Raw genomic sequence first — 22,653 nt, 5'->3', positions numbered from 1 at the left:
TAAGCTAGAAATGCAGCTTAACTTTTTTCATTAACTTTCAACAGTAGAAGATATAAAAACAACTTTCAACAGTAGAAGATATAAAAAAAGACATTAAGCACAAAAATTACATAAAAGGTTCGAAGTCACACACACTTTTAATAACTTCTAATAACTTTTAATAAAATTCTGCCATTGTGCTCATTTGGAGACTTTTTTCTGAAAAATTTGTGTTGTTTTTACAGTTTTTAACTTAACAGATGGTAACATAAAAGTATATGAAACTAAATCACACTGAACACAATGGAAATGAACAGAGATATTTAAACCAATAGACAGAATAATAGAATAAACACGGTAATAGAGTAAACACACATAGTTTTTTAGTATACTAATTAATACCTTAATGGGGGGTTTTGTGAGTTTCAATGAGGATTTTTACCTTTCGATTTTGTCATTCGTTGGTAAACTTAAAAGTTTGTAGTAAGTATTTGTAAATTTTATATTATTAGATTTAAAAAAGGTTTGGGGACCCTAAATAATTGTTATTCCAATTCAACAATAACACAATACTTTCCATAACAACTTCCTGAGATTAATTAAAATAACGCAAGTTCAATTTTATTTACGATTTTCCAATGCACATTAAGGCAAAATTATGCTTTTTGAAAAATGCAATTTGCGTTTTAAAAAATCAATCCGAATTTTATTTTTATTAAACTTACAAATAAAAGTGCGATGAAAGAAATACATAAAAAAACAGTACAGTCAATTTATAAGAATATTTATAAAACCGTTGGATTTATGAGTTAAAAATGAGTTTGTTATTGTTTAATAATGTTATGCTATGTAAAACTAATGTAACTTACCTAAGGTTTCCTGGTTATAATTCAAACACTTATTGCACAAATTATTCTTGAAGACTAACCTTGCCCCTAACGAAAATATTAGGTAAGAACTTACGTCCAGACCTCACCAACAAACCGACAGGAAACAGAGTATTTAATTTAACGCAACTGTTAATTAGTTTTACATATTTTACACATCAGCCACTATGTAAATACCTTTTAAGATATTTTCTATATTTCTCGGCGATAGATTGTAATAAATAATAATCATCATGGGCCCTTGAACCAAACGAGCCCAATCGCTTAGTAGCATATAAAATTAAAATCACGATTAATTAGTTTAATTAATTACATTAGTAACAGTCACATTTCGTCTAGTAATACAAGGTCGTGATTCATTGACCAATCAAAGTACTACCGGGTACCTTGTAGGAACCTTAACCATATATGTCTTACATTCTAATAATTAACTTCCGACTTAATCAGATTCGCGATTTTGGCCTGATATTAACTGCTATAAATAAGCGTGAACTTAATAAGGCTGGCCATTATTAATTAGTTTAGCGCTTTGGGTAATTTGTGTTCTTTTCTCATAGGTAAAGCATTTGGTTTTTCGTACACTAATTTTTTTTGTTCATCAGAGATAAATTACTGAAATTGCATTCTTCCAAAAAAAGTTTCATCAAGTTCCTCATCAGCAACGAAGATTTATTATCCGGGCGCACCAAAGCATATTCAAGTGGGTTGATTTAATCAATTCCAATGCTTCATTCCATGATGAGCTTAAAACACTTTAACTTTTTCTAACCATTTCCATAATATTGACTAATACTGTTACCGTATGCCCCTGATTCGCAATCTGTTAGTCTAACTGTATTCCAGCACAACATGTCTATAAACAAGCCCATAATTATAATAATCTGTTTAAGTAATTTAAACAGTTGAATGCACTTGACCATTGACTTTGCAGGTAGTGTTTAGTGGAAGTTTTGTTCCACTTTTCCATTAAACTGTGAACCGTGAAATTCAAAAAGTGACGAACTAAGTGCAGAAATAGTAAATAGCCCTGAACAGCTTCCAACTGTACTGTAATTTAATTTGATTTTTCAGCTCATTAATGGATTGAGTATTAATAATCTGACAATGTTTTTAATACATTAGACCCAACTGAGTCAAAGAGCCATAAGAGCATCGCATAGAAGCAACACGACACTAATTATTTTTCACTAACGAAAAAGTCCGCGATAATCATTGTTTCCTCTGCACTTTGCTTCAACAGCAACTCTTTCCAATTTTTGTCACAATTTCAACTCTATTTATAACTTTCAGACCCAAAATGAAGCTTTATCTACTAACAGCCGCGCTTTGCTGCCTTGCCTTATCCTGCCAAGCGAACCCCGTTTCTTTGGACAAACATGTCGACGACCATAGTGTGGACAGTAAGCCAACCGAGACGGAGCGGAAAGGAGAGAAGCAAGAAGCCACTCCCGGAGTATTTAAAACCGATACTGAAGTTGTTACTTCAGTCGAAGTTAAGACTGAAGTAGAAACCTCCAAACCTGAAGGGCATAAAGCGACAGAAGCTGCACCAATGAAGGAAGAAACTACGGAAAAAGATGAATGTCACTCATGTGAAAAACCCCATTCAGGTATATACGCGAAGTTTCATTCGAAGGAATGAACTGTTCGAGGAATGGTTTGATAAGTAGCAATCTGTGTTACAGGTCACGCTATTCATTCGAAGAAAACACAAGCCGAATCAGGCAGACAATCATCTGATGATGATGATGACGACGATGACGATGACGATGACATTCTAGGCGATGACGATGAGGACGACAATGATGACGACACTGCAGCAGATGAAGCTGATGATGATGAAGACGACGGCGATTTCCTTGGGGGATTCTTAGATGATATCTTAGGAGGAGGTACGTAGAACTCTTCCAAGAGACACGAACGAATGTATTAAAATGTATCAATGATCAAATATTTGATGATGTTCTTACCAAATTCGTTAATTATTAATATTCCGATAGTATTGATGTACAAAGTATTGATTAGTTACAATATTTATAAAAATAAATGATTTCCTTCTTGGTTTATGGTGTTCTTTCCTTTCCAATCTTTCTTTTTGGTTCGCTCCCGTTTCTTGCTGGTCATTTCACACTTTTTTTCAGGTACTCATCAATCATATGAACCAGATTGCATGCGACCGCTCTATTTTTATGTATATGACGAACTTTTTTCTCAATTAGAACATGAAGACAAAAGATGAAAGATTCATTCCACTCTATTTCGTCACTGAAAAGCGTAGTTCTCAAGAACAGATTAATCTAACATCAGAAACAATACTCCGACCCAAATAATTTCTAAAATTTGCTCGGCATTTTACTTTAAATCAAGGTTTTGGTTGGTTTCATTACAAGAAAAACACTTTATATAATCTCATCATTGCCCACAATCTGCATAAGATTGCACTGCACCGAACCGTATAAGATTCATTAATTTAATAGATTCCAAGTTAATGTTGGTTCACTGTGTGTCGACATTTTACCGTCTTAAATATTTCGAGCTGTGAAAATTATTTTTTTGCTGTACTACGTTAAATGGTTAAGTCAAAGATAAAACTACAGTTAAAAGTACCGTAGAAAAAGTTCAGCCTAAATTTGAAGTTTTTCGTATAACCATTGGAGTCGGCAAATACATAGTTTTCGATATACAGGGTGTATTTTTTCTTTTTTGGGGATATTTAACAATCACATTTACATAGTGGCGTACAGCTTGGGTTAGGAATGCGTTCAGTAGGTGGTAAGTTTTTTGTCATCTGATATACTGGCGTTTCGCCTAATTTCATGTGTTCCCCATCTAAGTTGCTCAAAAAATGTCTACTTGGTCGAAACCTCTCCGACCACCAGTTTTCGGGTTATCAGGTCCCGAAAAGTGGATCTTACAGCACTTTTTCGACACATTAGACTTAATTGATAAACCACTTTTGAGTGTGGACCCAGAAAGTATTTACTGCTGAAGCAATTGCACAGCAACACATAACTTTTTACCCGTTCCAGTCAGATTATTATACAAATGCCAGACATACACACAAAATAACTAGTATTCTGTATATATAATACATCTATTCCATGTTTCGTTATTTTTCAAATATCCCTCATTTTGCCGAGGAAACAGGAACGCTTTTTCAAGTTATGAAAATATTGGAGTAAACTTTTTAGGAGACGACGACGACGACGATGATGATGATGATGACGATGATGATGACGACGAAGAAGACGAACCAGCTCCATCGTCAGCCGTTATTACAAACACCGCTCAATTGGCATCAGCCCAAAATGCCGCAGCATCTGCAGCATCCAGTGCTAGTCCTTTATCAGCAGAAAACGTCATCGAAGAAGAAACACCCGAAGAACAATTAAATGCTGCCGAAGAAGTGGACGGAGACAATGAAACTGGTAATACATCGAAACCGATATAAATTTAAAGCTTTAATGTGAAACTAATTTTTATAAGCAGGTACGGAAACCGCCCAAGAAGATGACTCACTTCCTGGATCTCTGATCGAAAAAGACCCCGTGGATGATGAAATTGTTGCCCAAAATTCTGTTCAAGAACCCATAATAGTACAGCCGGTTCCAGCCTTTGATAATACAGCTGATGATGAAGAAGAAGATGACGACGACGATGATGATGATGATGACGACGATGGAATTGGAAGTGTGATCGGCGATGATGACGACGATGATGACGACGATGACGATACTGACGATGACGACGATGACGATGACGACGATGATGATGATGATGACGACGATGACTCAGGTTTAGCAGATGTAATCGACGCCAGGAAAGCACGTGAGTCAAAGGGGAAGAAACATAAAAAGGGAAAACATTACGGGTCTAAATCGCGCGTGGGAAAACATCACGGTGGGGAACATCTAGAAAGTGAAACTAAAACTAAAACCGACCCAAAAAAAATTAGATAAACTTTATTAAATGTTAATTATTGGTGATTTGGACTTAAAATTCTATTGCCGAATAAAATGTTAGCGTTCACTCAATTTCGATGATGAAAGCTTTAGTATCACTGCTGAGATGTCGTTCATTTTTATATTCAAGTTATCTGTTGCAAAAAAGTCATTTTCCAATCTTTTGCTACGTTTGTATAAATGTTTAGAATGCTCATAATTGTGTACAAATGTGACTGCAGCTTTAATGGAATCTTTATACGTAAAGCTTCCAAATGTGAATTGCTATATTTGGAAACCTAAATATTTTGTAAAAAAATCTTGATTGAAATGTAACGTTTACAATAAAAGGCTCATTTGCATGTTTCAGTTTATGTAAATATTAAGGTTTCCATGTAAAATTAGATATTCTTGTAGTGGCAAGTAGTTTAGCAGACTCATTAAGAGCAGACTAAATTAATTTATTTTCTTCTTTAGTTATTTATTTATTTATTTATTTATTTTATTAAAATGCATTATCCTAGGTAAATGTCACATACCTAGTGACGTAAAATTTGATTTCTTACAAGAACATTCCCAAAGAATAATGTGTAATAATTTTTAGAGCTGTTACCTCACGCAAAATTCATAAGAGTAAATATACGATTTATTAAATAAGCAAAATTGGTGTTTTATTATTTTCTTCATGAAAATATCGACTTCCCTGACTCCAAAAGATTTAGGTAAATAATTGACTGGATGGAAACTCAACTTTTCAAAATTATTTTTCTTTCATGTCCATGCCACTTTTACATGTTTGGTTTCCATTAAGTGTGACATCTACTTAGCGTAATGCACTAACAAAATATTTTCCTTTCACTTTCAACTTTTTGCATGCATTTCTTCAACACTTTTTTCATGCTGTTAACACGCATTTTGATCCTTAACAATTGCATACACGTAAACAATATCAAGAATCTAAAGAAGAATTCGGAAACTGCAAATTCTAGGTAAGTGATTTTCGATAATTAATAGCTAGAATTAGTTTAAAACTAGTGGCAAGAATAAATTGAGAGCTCTGAATCTCAATAAAATATGTAGCAAAAACTTTTGCGGATGTAATATATTTTTAAATGATAAATATTTTTCAACATTTTCAGATTCTAATGATTTAATCTAATATGCAGTAAAAATTAGTGCAAAACATGAAACTAAAAAGTTAATGCTGAAATAAAATTCATTATAAATAAAATTTGCATTCTCAAATGTAATAAAACGATAATTTCAAATAAATTGTTTTTTTCAAAAATACAATTATTTTTGCGAAACTTGTAATTCAAGAAAAAATTATCAAATCAGTTGAAATTTTTAGTTAGAAACCGTTATAATACATATAACACCTGCAGGTGAAATTAAATCTTCTACACGGATAAAAAATCGATTTAATTAGTTTAATTATGTACGTATAGTTAAATAGGTGCGTGTTACAGTTAGCTAGAGGCAAAACCGTAGAAATTAAAAACAGTGATTGTGAGCTTTTATTGGGCTTAGACTATAAGTAGACAATATAACAGCATGACAAAGAAGATAATGACAAAGACTATGACTTAATTAATCTGGAACATTGAACGTAGAAGAATATGAATTTTGGGCAGAAGATTTGGGCATGGCGGTCTTTTTGGATCGGGGATTAACGGAATGAGTATAATTTGTTTTATTACACTAACATAGTTTTAAGAGCCCACACTAATGAATAATGGATTTCAGTTAAATAGCGAGACATATGCATGAGAAGTATGGGAAAAATTCTAATTTTATACGCTTATTAGATGGAAAGTGGCTCAAATCTAATCGCGGAGAAATCGAGGAGAATCTTCAAAGTAATCGTCATCGTTTTTACATACAATTTGTTAAACAAATTTGTCGGTCACGATTGCCTGATGGGAGAAAGTCGTCCGTGACCTACGGATTACTTTTCATTTTCGAGAAATGCGTGATTAACTCTTCTATTGAAAAGAAAAAGTAATCATAACATGTAAAAAAATAATTGTTTCCTAATAGGTTGGGGATTTTTTTTGTCTCGTCTATTTCAGTTAAATAAAATGTTTTCGCTTAAGAAGGCATAAAGTACAAGTAAACATTATTATAAGCAAACTAAGTAAATAGTGACTAATAAATCAGAGGAAATAAAACGTAAATTAATGCATTTTCACAGTTTGAGTGAATATTCTTCAATAAATCAATGACCCTTGGAGAGCCACCAGTTGAATAAGAAATTTGTAACTTTCTGAAGAACAAGGTCACCTGCTGACCCACATTAAACATTCTCAAATCGAGACATGGTTCCGCTTCGAACGTTCTACAAAGGTCCGGTTTGATGCTATTTAACGTTAAATATCTTACAGTTACTACTCACTTAAATTTTCCAAACAATATAAAATCTAAACAAAACGTGATTTCAATTAGTATCAAAAAATGCTGATACTTTATGATTAATAACCACGCGTGTCTGGTATACATGAATGTGATACGGCGCGTTTAATCGTGTAACACAACAATTTAACGCCTTTTATGACTAATTATATCTACCTTGTTAAACATGTACACACTCAATTAAAAATACTCTGTTGTAAAACACATATTGTGTTAAATTAGTATAGCAACCAAAAAACATTACATTATTTGTGTACTTATATGAACGTATTTACTTTAATTTATTTTTTTTGCTTGAAATTGGTTGATTTGTTATAATATACTATTTAGAATAATCAGATACTTTCCAAAATTAAATAATAAAAATCTACGTTTAACAGAACGTGTCTACCGCAATTTGCAAACAAAACTCGATTCTGATAACGGAATATTCTATTTGATAGGTGATTAGGGTCAACGACCGCGCTAAAAGTGTTTTCACTTTATTACTATGAGTGCTGCTCAAATTTTTCCATACTCCTCTGCATCACACTTTGAGTAGTTTTAAAAATAGTAGCAAGATATGGAATTAATCACTTAATTCTTAAAACTAAAGTTTCTATTAAATGATTAATTAACTGAATCCTTCAATAGAAAACTGGTTTAAAAAAAATAAAAATAATTTCACGTGGTTTAGGTGCTTTAAAGAACCAGCCGAAGATGCCTCAAATTTACATATCAAAGTACAACAGATTTGTTGATGCTGTACTGACACGAATAAACAGAATGTTGGGGAAACAATACGATCCCGTGCGAGTCAAACTTTTGACTGCATCTCAGAGAAACAACATGAAAAACAAAACCAAGAACACGAAAAATAAGAAAAGAACTGCCGGAAAAGATGCGCCCAATCTAATGACTGAAAAAACAAACAAAATGGGAGAACTGGAAATAGCAAGGTAGTATTCAGGGTTTTGATAAAATTGCATGGCAAATTCATAGATTGCGATATTCTAGGCTAGTTGGTGGCAAATATGGGGCTCAGCGTACTTCCCGCCAGTCAAGAGACTCCGAAGAACCGGAGTTTGTTCTAATATCCAAAACGGGGAGTTCTAATGACTTTGAGGACCAAAAGCAAAGTTTCAATCAAAATCGCGCCGCTCCAGTCAGGCAGAATAACAAGAGAAAACCCGCTACCAGCAACGTTCCAAAGAAGACAACAACAAACAAGAAGAAGGCAACAATAACGGTGAGTAAAAACACTCAAAAATCACAAAAAAAAATTAAATAATTCTTATAGAAAACGGGAAACAAAGTCAAACAAACCTCAGCCAAAAACAAGCAGAAAGCAAAGGCCACTCTTTTCGGGTTGAGCACTTTGAAGCGAGATGGTGATGTGACTGTTAACATGACTCCCAAATTTACTACCGTAAAAAGCAACTTCGTAATGGGACCTTTAACATTAAGAGTGGAAAGAGAAGTGAGTAATTCCAAAGCAATCTATTTTTAATCGTAAACTTTAAAATCGCGATTCTATTGAAAAATTCAGGTGGGAAGAAGTGGAAAAAGAGAATTGAGGAGCGCAACAGCCACAACTGCAGATATGTTCGGAAGACTAAACCTGAAATTGGTGCATGGCGGTGCAGCTTCATTACAATCAATCAGGGTGTTACAGCCTAAACAGGTATACAAATCTATTAAATACCACAAAAACATGCAAAATTGCCATACTTATAATACGTTTTTTAAGGTGCGAATCGATACGCCAGATAATCATGACAAAACCACGGAATTTATGTGGAAGAGAAGTCCACAGATAGCGTCAATAGTGACGCAAAAACTTGGAGCTGTGACTAGATCAATGCTCAAGCCTCCACCACAATCCAGGCCGTAGATTTAGCAACTGGCAAAATCACTATATTAAATTAATCATCCTAAACTTGAATTATACCTGAAGTGTACCTGTTGAGTCCAGCAACCTTAAACCATGTTTATTAAGAACATTTTAGAGCGGCGCCATACTTTAGGTCATTGAGACAAGGTGGAAGTGTTTACTTATGTATTTATTTATTTATATTTATTACATTATTTTCAAGTACAAAAACACTGTGGCTTGTTTCATATCTTTATTGATGCATAATAAAATATAAAGAGGTTTTCAAGTATCGCAAAGTTAACAACTGAAAAGACCCTAATTTAAAAAAAAACAATGATATGATTAATAGCTGAGTAAAAGTTCATCGTCACGAAATTCTGCCCAGTTGATGACAATCCTGAATAAAACGTGGCTACTGACAATTTAAAAATACTATTTACTGGCCCTGTATAATACTGTGAATGATGAACAAAAACAAGCATGTTATCTTACAAATAATAATATGTTTGAAAAAAAATACCTTGCCGAAATCATATACATGTTTTCCATTAATGCAAATTTCAACTACGCATACAATACTACTAGTAGGCGTAATGTGTAAAATACCGAAAGCTATGAAATCACAAAATAATCACTATTAATTACACAATTTCGTAATAAACTTTTCACAGCAAAACCAATTGCATCCAGATGGGAATGAAGAATTTTGGAACGAGATTGCAAAGAAAACCACAAAACCTTACATACTCACGTAACGCAAATCCTTGCAAAGAAGTGATACAGTTCTGTTTGGAATTGAGCCAACAAAATCAAACAAACCATCTAAATTACCTAGCAAAGCAAACTAATCTGACCATTATCAGCTCCAAGTAGTAGCAATCGGTTCAATGGTAAAACTGCCATGGCCGTTAATAAGCCCTTAAAAGTATCACCTCGTAACTTTGTACTGCTGTAAGAAGAATCGAAGGAAATTTCCGTATGCACTCCGACGCGGTTTGCTGTCGTAGCGCTGATCAGTTCAGTTTGTTCATAGGCACATAAGCAATGTGCTGGTTCCGTTGCTCCCCTAGGAACGCAAACGGTACTAGAAAACGGACTCAGATAGTTGAACGTGCGAATGGGATGAAGAAAATGTGCGTAAAACAGACCATCAGCCAATGAGGAAGAAATCGGGTTTACTTAGTAAAAGGAAAAGTACCAATGGAACAATATCGATATGATTTATGCATTTACATTAATCTGATTGTTTGATAAAAATATAAAGTTATGTGTTAATGCGTGCTGACTATCAATTCACTAAAAGGATTGAATATTGGGTTTTCCGCCTCATCCTTTAGTCTGGGATGCATTCAAAATATTGGAAAACAGTTGGGGGTGGTTATAACTAAACTGGCCAACAAAATGGGAGTTACACAGCCATATTTGCTATAACTTTGGAGCTGGAAAATTTCTGACTTCTGCTAGTGATTTGATTTATGTTTAAATTGTTATCTAGAGCCGAACTTTTTCTGCTTGCGAAAATCGAATACTTTAGATACAGTTTCAGAGTGGCAAATAAAACATTGCAAAGTTTGTAAAACTTTGACATGCCTCCAGTTGCACGAAACAAGATTTTCCATATTCAACACTAAAGGCGTATAGATAAACCTTAGAACTTCAAATGGCTTCAATACAGCTTTGCGACCGTATTTCACCCAGTTGCCAACGGAGATTAAGTTTAGCGACAACGAAACTGTCAACCTCACCAAGATGAGCCGAGATATGCAGCAGAACACCACCATCGGAAGTAGCCTGAAGACTAAACTCGACATCAACGCCGTCAGGCCGTAGAAAGGCAAGTCTTACTCGAAAGGAAGGAAGCATGATAAAGGGAAAAAGATCCATGGATCAAGATCGCCATGCAATCGATGTGGACGCGACCCGCACGCCAACAAGGATTATCCGAACATCGACAGCGAATGATGTTACAATTGCGGAAAAATGAGACACCTGGCTCAAGTCTGCAGGTCTAAGAAGAAGACCTATGTGAGGATCATGGACGTTCACATTGGAACCAAGAGGAAAGGCAAATTCGTCGATGTCAACATCAACGGCTTCCGGGTCAACATGCAAGCGGACATAGGGGCGGACATGTCGATGATTAGCGAGAACACGCACAAGCAGATCGGCTCCTCGGCTCTCAACAAGCGCACGTTCAAGGTCTGCAACGCAGATGGAAGCGAAATCAAAGCATAGGCTGAGACCTAAACTTGTACACTGCTTCTGCTCCAAGTGAGGTACTTAAAAATTGTCGCCAGCCAACAAGAAATGAGCGCGGGCCAGGCCAGGATCAAAGCCCTGGAAGACGTTGTCGTGCAAGGAAACGCCAGTTACAGGGGAACCACATTCTGCTGATAAAAAAACTGGGTGCACAGCGGGAGCGCGCGTATCGTATAAGGGAACCACATTCTGCTGATAAAAAGAAAATGGGTGCACAGCGGGAACGCACGTATTGTATAGGGAAACCTCGTTCTGCTGATAAAAAAGCGCGTATCGTGCAGAGGAATCCTATATTACAGGAACCCTCTTTTGCTGGGATAAATAAGCCTGCGCATGGTCGCGAGAGTAAGTGAGTCCCGTTTTTTTCTCCAGATTACAATCTGAAGAATCAGGTTGTGTTTCTGGGGCGCGCTTCAGTGTACTTTGAGTGGACAGAACCCGGCAGATTCCAACTTTTAAGTCTAGACAATTTTGATTTAGAATTTAGATTTTAGCCGTTTAGTCTGCGGATATTTTTCTTGTCTAGCCAGACCAAGATTGGCTATAGAAAAACTTTATTAAGCGAGTGCCAGGGGGTTCCCGAATTTAAGGATAAGTCCCATTTGACTAACCGATTTATTTCGCGATTATTTGGGAACAATTAGTGACTGTTTGGTGAATTGTGAACTAGTTCCTAGAACTAGTTATTGCGGATGTGGATGACAGCTCTCCTGACTCAATCCGCTACCGCAGCCTCTTCAGGCTTGTCAACCAGTTTGCCGCTCCCCACGCTCGTTCGAAGACGCCAGGCTTGCATGGGATCACGTTGCCCGGGGCGCACCGCGGGGAGGCTAGTTGACTTTGTCCCCAAATGGTGGTACAGACAGTCAAGAAGGCTCTCGATGACTCATCTGGCAGCCTCGACAGTTGTGGCAGCGTACAACTACACACCACACCATGAACTTCAAGACAAATCGCCAACCCAAGTTTTCTTTGAACGACACATCCGTACTCCCCTGGACGTCTACAAACCGATAACACGGAAGAAGTGAAGAAATGAAGGCCTGTTCGACCGACACAATCGTTTCCGAGCCAGTATTCTAGAACATTTTAGGTTGGGACTGGTATTATTGTAATGTTCGAGAACATTCTCCGCCTAACTATAAGCCTTGGTATATCGACTATAAATATCCGATTGTTTAACAATATACCGGTTGTTTAATCAACTATTCGGCTATTACTTCCAAACTCATTACTGTGCATAGAATTTCCGTCCTAAGTCGTCTATGAAATTTTAGCTTCAACATAAAGTCTAGATTTTATAAATCAGTCAAAAAAATATTATCCCTGCAAAACTGCAAAGTTGATTTTTTGAGACTACCCTGTAAATAAAAGAAATAGGCGAAAAAATCCTTTTGAGACATAAATTTTTCGATTATGCCTTAGAATCGTGCTAGATAACACTTCAAACACCAATAAAATCGCTTAAAGCAATCAGAAGTTACCCAGCTCCAAAAGTGACCAGCTATAACTAATACACGTTAGATGCAGACAAATCGCTCTATTTAGCGACCGGTTGTTAATTTTCTATTTTAATTACTCACGGCCTGCTCACGTTGTAGATTATGTCATTGCGAACACTTGTTCTTAGTAATGTTCCTTGTTCAAATGCGTTTTTCTGAAATGTTTCCAGTTAATTTTCACAAAATCCCACGCGCGTCTTTGATTTTCCTCTTTCTTGTGTGAATTTTGTAAAGATTAACTGTGGAAAAGTGACAGGAAAACGTCCACTAAGAATATTGTTCGTTGCAGTTAATATACAAAGTAACCCACTGAAACCGTTGAGTAACTAAACTACAAAATTACAATTTTTTAAAGCATATTTCGATAAACGGTAAAACTTACCTCATGTGGTGCTTGAAACGTCCATCACTAACACTCCATACGCTGATATTTTGATCCAAACTGCTGGAGACTAAAATCTCATCAGTCACTGCAACAATCTGTAAAAATGAATGCGTTTCATACTCAGATTAAACAGATGCTTTTCTTAACATTTTTTAATGGAAGCAACGAGTTTTGCATTGCCGGCTACATAAAAAATATTAGAAAAACATTAGTCAAGAATAAGTTTTTATTCGAAAGTAATTTTTGCTACCAATTCCTTCATCAAGAGTTCAACTATCAAAAAAATTATTAAATTCATTATTGTTATTGTTTGGAAAATGCGTGATACTTAAAAAAGGCTTTCGATTAACAACAAATGTAAAAGAAAATTATATTAAAACGTGCTAAAGCAGTGAAGAAGAGAAAGAAGAACAAGTTTCAAGCTGATGAACGGAAAAATGAGAATAGCAGCTAAAGAAGAAAAATTGAAGCTTTGAGCTAAATAGAGTGGCAAATAACGCTTCTGGAACAAATTTTAGGATTAGAGAAATGGAGAATTAATAAAAAAACAAGCAATCATCAAATATTGTTTTTGAAGATAAATATGTATACACTTCCAGGTTTTTCCAAGCGTTTTTCTATGAGAAACTTTGATCATTTTTAAACATCATCAGGCATTTTTTAAGCGTTGTTAGAAAACTTAGTATTAAATCTTTAAAAGGCTAATGTGATTTGATATTCATCAATTTACCACAGCAACTAAACGGTGGGGAATGGAAGTTTTTGTTTTCATGTAGCCATTTGTTAGTATTTTTTACTTGGAGCGAACTGTGCAGATAATAAAAGAACATTTACTAAATCCCTAAATAAATCAGTAGACATGCCTGAACGTACTTGAAACTGAAAGACAAAAAATTGAAAGATATATATAATAACTATAGCCCTGAATGCCAACTGTAATAAAATAAGGGCAAAACCTGGACGAAGAGGAGAAAATACTTCAGTTACTAAAATGAGAATCGAAAGATATTCAATATACATAAACAAATTTCTAAAGAATCAAAATAAAGAATGTAAGAACTGGATAATTAAAGAAACACTACAGACGACGAAGAAATCAGAGATTTTACTTTGTTCAACAAAATTCAGTAATCGCCTTATTCGGTCATCGTTTATTGGAAGCTTTAGTGGCCGATTTTATTAGAATGCGGAAACTTTTAAGATAATTCCAAGCTGTACAACATTGGAGGCAAAGCTTTGACTAAAAGAACGATAGGCAAGTTCCCAGCTGATGAAAGGTGAAAAAACTGCGAAGATTTGAGCGGTTTCAAACAATAGAAAGTTACTGGGCAGGAAGGCTAAAACACATTTCTGTGCAAATTAGTTACTTACTTGTAAAACTTCTCCTTCATGAGCTCTCCAGCTCGATATAACTAATCCGGTTCTGGTATCCAACACTGTAATGCTTCCAGATGACTGTCCCGCAGCTACCCAACTTCCAGACGGTCCAATAGCAAGGCAACGAATCAATCCCGAAGGATTCACAGTTATCTGAAATTATTTCCGAAATTTTCACATTTCAATAATTTATTCGGTTAATTAAAATAAAATGCACCCAAGCATGCAAATTGTTTATAGAAAAAAACATGATTACCTTTAAATCGTAAACGTAATTGGCTAATCTTCCATCAATCACTTTAATGGTTCCCTCTGTAGTGGCTGAAAAAATTAGGCTAGAAGGGGACGGCATACTTTTCACTACATTAACAGGGGAGAACTTTGGAGATTCCAGTTGACCCACCACAGCGCCCATAAAAGGATCCCATAGGTGGACGACGCTATCACAAGAAGCAACCTAAGAATTAAAAGTTTTAACAATAAATCCTGTGCATGAGAATACGAATCTCGGTTTATTAAACTAAATAAATACAGCTCGCAAAATTGAACTCACTAATCTCATGCTTTCAATAAAGGTGAGGGATAAAATTGATTTTTTATGGGCTGCATAAGTCCATTGGCAGCTAGAAGTAGAAGTACCATCCCCTTGACTTCTTAGAGACCAGAGTTTAACAGTTTTGTCCCGCGAACCGGACATGAAGCTGTTTTCGTTGTCCAGAATATATAGGCTTTTAACGCTGTTACTATGCCCTTAAAAATTAAAATAAACTATGAGTATTTACAGTTGCTTAATAAATCCGCCATCGTCAACCTACCTACAAAAGTCTGAAGTTTAATCTGATTAAAATGGAAACTGGTGTCTTTTTCGGGACGTCCAGTTTCATGCGCCCAGTAACTGAACCAGTTCCCTTTTAAATGCCGTGTGCTGTTTTCCATCCTGTTGCTCACCAAACTCAATAAATCTGTTGTTGCTTGACTGTTTGATGTTTCAGTTTGAATATCAATGCGGTTTCCTACATGAACAGTATTTAAACTATCCAATTTTTTTTTAATTTAATGCGCTTACCTATAACACTAATATTGCTTGCAACGCTATTGGAAGTTGGCCCTGTTTTCAGATCAGCAAGATCTGCTGCGCTCATTTTGTCTTCAATTTGTTTAGATCTCGCGATTTCTTGCTCCCATTCCTGGCAAAGCTCTCGAATGTGTTCATGGTTTTTCAATGTAATATCTAACGAATTCACGCCCATGTGTTTCAAGAAAGGGATGTAAGTAACGTAGGCCAGCTCTGCGTTAAAAACTTCTCTGATTTCTTCAGTTGCCAAGTATTGCATGTTATCCTCTGCTATGCGTAAAGTGTTTGGTGAGTGGGTACATAATTTAGTAACCGATTTTTTACCTATGCAAGCTCCCTGAGTTGAAGACAAACTGTCCAGAGACTCTGAGTCCTTCAATCGCAAATGGGGTGCGGAAATCGGTCGCCCGCCTATTGTAAACTCAATAGAACTGCGTGATATGGACTGAGCTTCCGCCGATGTTTTTGGAGATGATTCTGTCTCGAAAGTTGTCTGCAAAGTGCCGTTAATGTAGCAGGTGAACTGAAAATTTGACGCACTGCTTACTTTTTCATTAGTTGCCGCCGCGACTTTATCAAAAATATAAAAGAAACGCTGCAACGCAGGCACTGCCAGATATTTCCTGGTCATATCTGAACCGATTCGAATAGACAACACATACAAAGTGTCGATATATTTACGAGCAAGGACACTTCGGGCTATGTATCCATTTGGATACAGGTATTTAGTTGAACCAAGTAATCGAACCGTGGGGTAAAATATACCTGAAAGAATGTCCTAAAAGATCAAGTAAATTTAAGATCCATAAAGTTTTGTTAAATCAAAAAATTACCTGTAGTTGATCCATTAAAGTGGCGTCGCTCAAATATGGAATAATATGCTTCAAAAGAGCTAAACAAGATATTAAGCCTCCCTCTAGAGTTTGCGTTAACTTCCGCTTGCATAGCGCCACTAATTCACTCATATGGGGAAAATATTGGAACAAAATTAGTTTTTCTCCATATAGAGCTAAAACATTTCCGTTTGATCACAATAATATCCACAAAAATATAACAACATACTTACCGGCTATGCTAGCAAGGCATTCAAGCACATTAAAGGCACTATCGTCTCCAACCACCTTGCTTGAAGTTACACTTAAGTTGCTTGACCGATTTTTCGTGTCAGCTTCCTCGGTAATGCCGGTAAAAAGCAAATTTTCTCTACCCACATAGCACAGGGTAAGCATTTTTAGTAGATTCCGAGACAAATATCTGGACATTAGCACTGGACCCAATCTATGGGATAACCAGATAATTGAATCAGAACTCATATCTGAAATTTTCGTGTCGGTTCTTTTATGCTTCGAACCCGAAGCGGACAATGAACCTGCAGATGCGTGCCTTAGTTGATCGGAGCTTGCATTCGGCGAGTCCAAATATAAATCGGCATGAGAAGCGAACGCCTTTTTGTCTAAAAGACTATCCGATTCTGATTTCCTACTACCGATTTCACAGCCTGGAATACAAGATCATTTGAATATTCAAACGGTTCCAAAGCTAATAGAACTCAAACAAAGCAAACAAAATTATCAAAAAATGTCTCAGAGGAAGCAACTCACTAATATTCATGACGTTGTGCCGACTGGCTGGAATGGGAATAGTGGGAGAGGTAACATTGGAACCTCCATCTTCAGACTCTTCAGTTAAATTCAGATTCAGTTCCTGCAGTACAGTTTAAATATTGACCAGTGAAAAAAGTGTTAAATGCAGACATGCAAATATCCGTTAGCTACAATAAAGAAATTATAATATACCTCCAAACTTTGAAGCTGATGAATGTTCTCGATCAAAGTGGCGTCTAACGCCTCTTCTGCATTTGATACGTTAAAAGGCAAATCTGTCGCAATATTCAGCTCCAAGTGCTCTATAAGACTTTTCATTTGATTCTCGGACTCTTTGTCTTCATCTAAAAATTACCGTAAATTCAGGGAAAGGAAGCGGAGAAAATGTGATTTAATCCATACCCAGTTCGAACATTTCTTCCTCTTTATTCTGCTTAAACGGCTCCGCCGGACGCACCTTTATTGCTGCTCTATCGCTACTAGAAGGACTCGATTCGTCGCTAATTGATATTTCGTGACTTTCTGCATCCATATATTTCAAATGTGAGGTTTTCCTTAAGACCTTTTCACTGTGAGTGTGCAAAGTGCTGTCGAACCTATCATAATCTTTGTAGCCTACAAGAAACAGAAATTATAAACTTGATAACTTAGAGGTTTGATTAATACTAATGATAATAAAAGACAGTAAAAATGCCCTTACCTCCAACAGCTTCCACTAACGGCGTCACGAAGTGATCCAAAAAGCACTTTAAACCCAGTCTTACTATCAATCGGAGTAGAAAGCTGTGATGATAAATCTTGGCAATTTTGCCATTATATGGCATGTAGCTTTCCGAAGGTTCATTTTCGTATAGCTTCAAAACAGACTCTAACATTAGCTCAGCAGACCTCTTAGGCCCTGAAATTGGCACCTCAACCATGAATAATCACTATAAATCAACAAACTACTTACCTAAAATCCTGGCAATTGGATCGAATAGATACCAAGCAGCTAAAACAGCAGTAGGAGGATCTTCGATAAGTTCCCGAATGTGAGGGACAAGAATATTAATGGTTTCCGCATCGGTATTAGTGTTAACTGTCTCCAATAAAGCTTCCAACTGCTTGGTGCATGTTTTTACCTTACATTCGGCAATATTTTGGGCCAAAAGAATCTTGGTTCTGCAACGAAAATAATAAAAAATAATGTTGAACACTACTTAAACTGACTTGTACCGTTCAAGATTCTCATACTCGGCACACATGGTTCCATCGCAGTCAAAATGGTAAAGCACATTCAGTTCTAATGCCACATTTCGAAACTCCTTCAAGCTTTCCAAAATTTTATACAACGAGAAAAATGTCTTGGGAAACGGAACCACGCAATGCAGCAGTGGTTCCAGCAACAAATGAGCACTTGGTGGCGGAAGCCCGAAATTCGTAACGCTTGGGTAACTGAATTGCGTTTGATCTTTGATCTCAGGCCTCAGCAGTAAATTTATTATGTATGAAACGCAAGCCGGAATGTCGCTTTGGCAACTTTGAGCGATGGTAAGACATGATTTCAACCGATCAGAAAATGGTTGAGGTGATGAACTCGATCCTAATGCGCGAATTTGCTTGGAGAGGAAAATTTCGACAATTAAACAGCCTGAAAAATACGGTGTTTAGTGTGACTTTAGTATGCTTAAATTGAGTTATTAAAATATATATTACCGAGAACTTGTAGCTCTTTCACTCTTCGTGCAGATATAATTTCAGAGTAATTACATGGCACTTCAAGACTATTTCTGGAAATGCTATCCTTGGAATGTTTATATTCCAAATTGAAGTTATCCATTGGAAATGTATATGATTTGGTTGCTCTGGTTTTTACCTGAATATTTTCAAATTAAAACTTCATTAGTTCATTGAATTGCCACTTACTCTATAACGCTCGTCAAAAGTCTCCGAATAAATAAAGTTGGTAAATGCATTTTGCACTAAACAGTCTGTACCAGCTTTCTCCACTAGCAGTTCTGTATCATTATTAATTTTGTAAGTTTTCGCGCATTCAGTATGAAACGTTTTTGAAATAAAACTGTGCTTCTTCTCCAAACTTTCCAACGCACCATCGGGTTTATAGTCTTTAGGAAGACAAATTAAACCTGCAAAGCCTAATAGCCACACAAAATCCATTTAAAATTAAAAAAAATTATACCTGTATTTAAGGAAGATGTTCCACCATGAACTGATACTTGGCTAGATTTCGACTTATTTGCTACATGTGAAGTAAAAGTTGGATTTTTAGGACCGACGCTTGCACTACGTGTGGCACTAGGACTTCTATTAGGCTTCACTACTGAAGAATAAGTTTTATTTATTACTATTATTAGCAAATTTGTATGCTCGATCTATTACCTTGCTCTTCATGTAACGATGATCTGCTTCTGGAAAGCATTTTCGATAGACCTAGTGGCGACCAGTTTGACGATCCAACACCACAGTCTAAATTATCCTAAAAATACAATTTTTAAGCCATTTAAACATCAATTTTATGCGTCGTTGCACTTCAGCTTCATCAGTTTTAATTGAGACTTACATCTTCATCACTTTTAATTGCTTCTGCTATATTGCTGGTAGGATTGCTTCGATCTCGAGATCTCTGATTAGTAGCCGAACTAGTTTGTACCTTCGGTGGCGTTTTTCCCCAATAAGGCGCAGGCACTGCCCTTGGCGGATGAGGATGATAGAAAAGTTGTACTATTCCTAAAACAATTTTGAATTTGGGACGGTTTACTTCTCTGAACACTGAATCTGCGATGTGTTCTTTCTTACCCGATTTTGTTAAATAAGTGTGGTCATCCGCCAAATGCAAACAAACATTTTTGGTTTTTATTGCTGCTCTTCCGGATAATCTAAAACGATTTTCGTATACACTAAACATTTGTTGAAAACATGTATAGAAATTTACTTATATCCAAAAGTGAGGTCAATCCAATAATGTAATCGTTCAGAAACATGATTACTTTCTAGAGCTTCCCTGTGTCTTTCGATGAAATCTTCCGGGCCTGTTGCCCAAGCAGGAACCTCCAAGTCATCTAGATCTTCGTGTGTACTTCTAAATATCGAAGGATCTTAAAATAAAACGATTCGGATTGCACATGAATAGATTTGTATTATAAAGCCAAAGACCTGTGAAAAACTCTGGAATACATTCATCGGGCGTCCATTCCTGCATTCTTTGAATAGAGCTGGGATACTCCGCTGGCACCCAAATGGTTCTAACATTTTTACATAATACTGACTTTGGGGTGCGGCGAGCCATGTAAACGTAATACGTTATAGCAGATAAAACATCGGAAACATGATGAGGAACCTGCGATTAAGACAATATTAGATAAACCAGATAATGCAATAAAATATTAAGCTAAAAATTGCATTAAAAACCTTTACTTGAGTTTGGGAATGATCATAAGTTAAATCTAATTGCCGATCTCCTTTGTTTAATCGGTATTTCGACTTTTTCAAGTCTCGCCAGTTTTTGCCACATCGAGATGCAAAATTTGTGACCCAGGGGAACACGTAATGACAATTTGGGTCCCCTAATTTTCTTCCTGCTCGGCAAATAAAAATGTTAGCAATTCGAAAAGATACCCAGTAGACTATCCATTACCGGAATATTTATTTAGAGCTGAAATATAAGTAAAATTTGATATCTTCCTATCAATCCACAGTTTGCATAACTCCTCGAGACTTTCATTGCAAACCTGCACTTTATCGTATGTTCTCAGTCCGCAAAATTCGCATTTCAAAATATTTGAGTCAAACTTATGACCCAATTTCCTAGAACATTCAAAACCAAAACTGTTTGCTCATTGAACATGAAAGGTCATACTCACCAACAATCTCTAACAGTGGAATGTTTCACTTCAGTTTTAGGCAGGTTTTGAACATAAATATTTGAACTAATTTTAGGAAACACATAAAGCCACAGATCTTCAGTCAGGTAAATATCATGTAAAGTAATATCACCCAGAGTTAAGCTTCGGTCATGAAGCGACTTCAGCAACTGTATTAATTGGTATATAATGAATAGAGGTTTTGTATAACACTTATCTAGAAAATAGTCAATTGAAATAAAATACATGTAGCAAAGCAGAGTTTTACCTAAAATAGCAGGACTAAAAGTAACACAATTGGACAAATTATGCTCCAGATATGGAATGTGAAGAAGAAATACAGCGTTAAGGGTTTCCACGCCACAAAATGTGGGCAAAACATTCAAATGTACATCAAAATCTCTTGAGCTGTTCATAATTAAAGAGGGGTCCAGCGTATTAACTATTAAGCAACCATACATCCTCAAAATAATTTCCCTAAGAGCATCATTATAATCTATTAATGTGACCTAGAAAGACATCATAAATTTGGCGCTCGGCAACTTATAATGGGCTGACTATTAAATACCTGCGTTTCTTTAGTAGCTTCAGTACTTTCGCCATATTTCTTAAAAGCGTTTTTCCAAAGATTCTTAAAGTTAGTCTGCGAAATATATTGCATTAATTGCGCAAACAATAAGGGATTATCTTCGCCTGTGGCATTCGGTCTTATTCTTGGCAATGGGATAACTTTGAGATTTTTTTTCTTATAAACAGATACAAATATCTTGACCCATGGTGAACCAGGCTCTTCTGTTGTGTTCCAAGACTCTAGTTTCGACTTTTCTATAAAGTCTCTCAAGTGAAAGCTTTTGAATAATGACCTGAGATGAAGAGCAAAAGAATTAAAACATTGTTTGGATGGTATTTGAACAGTTTTATGTACATGTTGCTTAATTGGTTGTGGAGAAAGTTTTCATTATGTATTTGCGAGTCGATGGTTTGATACAAAGGTTAATTAGGAAGGCCTACATACAAACTTTGCATATAATATGTACTTGATAGAAGCCTTAAAAGTCTACCAAAGATGCACTTTCGAGAGGCATGGATGTTAATGAGAACATTGATTTCTAGCAATAATTAAAGTTGTCAACATGTTTGTGATAATTATTGATAATCGGTGCTTACTTGAGCCATTGTTTATGCACTAAAGCAATGAATCGACTCTCATTTACTGTTTTTTTCAGGTACTTGGGTGGAATTCCCAATTCTTCAAATACTAATTCCATTTTTGGTTTCCGTTCGATTGCAAATTATTTCAGCATTGTACAGCCATTCCAATATCACAGGTAACACGACTAAATATTTACAGTTTATTGTTATCACTTATTTTTAATAATCATTTCATTGCAATGAAAAAGTTTGCAAAATATAAACATAACCTTCTGTTTGCAAACAGCTGTATTTGATTAAAATGTCAACGGGAAAAAGTGTTTTTTGCCTTCTGCTCAAGTTAAAGAGAGAAAGTGTTAGAAGCT

The 22,653-nt window shown here is 35.9% G+C and overlaps 2 protein-coding genes across 13 annotated transcripts in view; one reads left to right on the top strand and one right to left on the bottom strand.

Annotated features, from left to right (window-relative positions):
* The window catches only part of LOC109538184 (nucleolin), an 11,439-nt gene extending 2,135 nt beyond the window's left edge, over window positions 1–9,304 (top strand). For 2 of the 6 annotated variants that reach the window (XM_019905308.2, XM_019905306.2), the window contains exons 2-10: window positions 2,157–2,476; window positions 2,552–2,758; window positions 4,058–4,294; window positions 4,353–4,694; window positions 7,896–8,157; window positions 8,216–8,447; window positions 8,499–8,678; window positions 8,748–8,882; window positions 8,949–9,304. In XM_019905308.2, the coding sequence (XP_019760867.2) occupies window positions 2,164–2,476; window positions 2,552–2,758; window positions 4,058–4,294; window positions 4,353–4,694; window positions 7,896–8,157; window positions 8,216–8,447; window positions 8,499–8,678; window positions 8,748–8,882; window positions 8,949–9,092 (2,052 nt within the window). In that variant the 5' untranslated portion in view covers window positions 2,157–2,163 and the 3' untranslated portion in view covers window positions 9,093–9,304. Of the gene's footprint in view, window positions 1–1,367; window positions 1,424–2,156; window positions 2,477–2,551; window positions 2,759–4,057; window positions 4,295–4,352; window positions 4,695–7,895; window positions 8,158–8,215; window positions 8,448–8,498; window positions 8,679–8,747; window positions 8,883–8,948 lie in introns of those variants that run through there. The other 4 variants (XM_019905307.2, XM_048663866.1, XM_048663867.1 and 1 more) reach the window with 4 other exon arrangements.
* A 6-nt stretch (window positions 9,305–9,310) lies between these two features.
* On the bottom strand, window positions 9,311–22,585 carry LOC109538182 (WD repeat-containing protein 81). 7 transcript variants are annotated; one of them, XM_019905290.2, is made up of 31 exons: window positions 22,304–22,585; window positions 21,705–21,999; window positions 21,405–21,645; window positions 21,137–21,353; window positions 20,911–21,080; window positions 20,685–20,851; window positions 20,430–20,613; window positions 20,209–20,371; window positions 20,073–20,152; window positions 19,837–20,003; window positions 19,656–19,752; window positions 19,456–19,596; window positions 19,182–19,402; window positions 18,972–19,131; window positions 18,492–18,906; window positions 18,229–18,437; window positions 17,977–18,174; window positions 17,679–17,891; window positions 17,469–17,620; window positions 17,274–17,376; window positions 16,739–17,170; window positions 16,506–16,681; window positions 16,220–16,450; window positions 15,997–16,165; window positions 15,664–15,942; window positions 15,413–15,610; window positions 15,151–15,347; window positions 14,854–15,054; window positions 14,592–14,750; window positions 13,218–13,315; window positions 9,311–10,158 (listed from the first exon to the last, which is right to left on the bottom strand). In XM_019905290.2, the coding sequence occupies exons 1-31, from the start codon at window positions 22,402–22,404 to the stop codon at window positions 9,906–9,908; spliced, it is 6,087 nt and encodes a 2,028-aa protein (XP_019760849.2). In that variant the 5' UTR covers window positions 22,405–22,585; the 3' UTR covers window positions 9,311–9,905. The 7 variants fall into 7 exon arrangements, with proteins under 7 accessions (XP_019760849.2, XP_019760852.2, XP_019760850.2 ...); XM_019905293.2 differs by having other exon boundaries at window positions 9,311–10,140; XM_019905291.2 differs by having other exon boundaries at window positions 15,664–15,939.
* Window positions 22,586–22,653: the final 68 nt, after the last annotated feature.

Source organism: Dendroctonus ponderosae, unplaced genomic scaffold, assembly GCF_020466585.1.
Source record: "Dendroctonus ponderosae isolate FM_Combo_2020 unplaced genomic scaffold, Dpon_F_20191213v2 Dpon_F_20191213_2, whole genome shotgun sequence".
Lineage (NCBI taxonomy): Eukaryota > Metazoa > Arthropoda > Insecta > Coleoptera > Curculionidae > Dendroctonus > Dendroctonus ponderosae.
The sequence above is the reverse complement of the archived record's forward strand: the minus strand, read 5'-3'. Positions and strand labels throughout refer to the sequence as shown.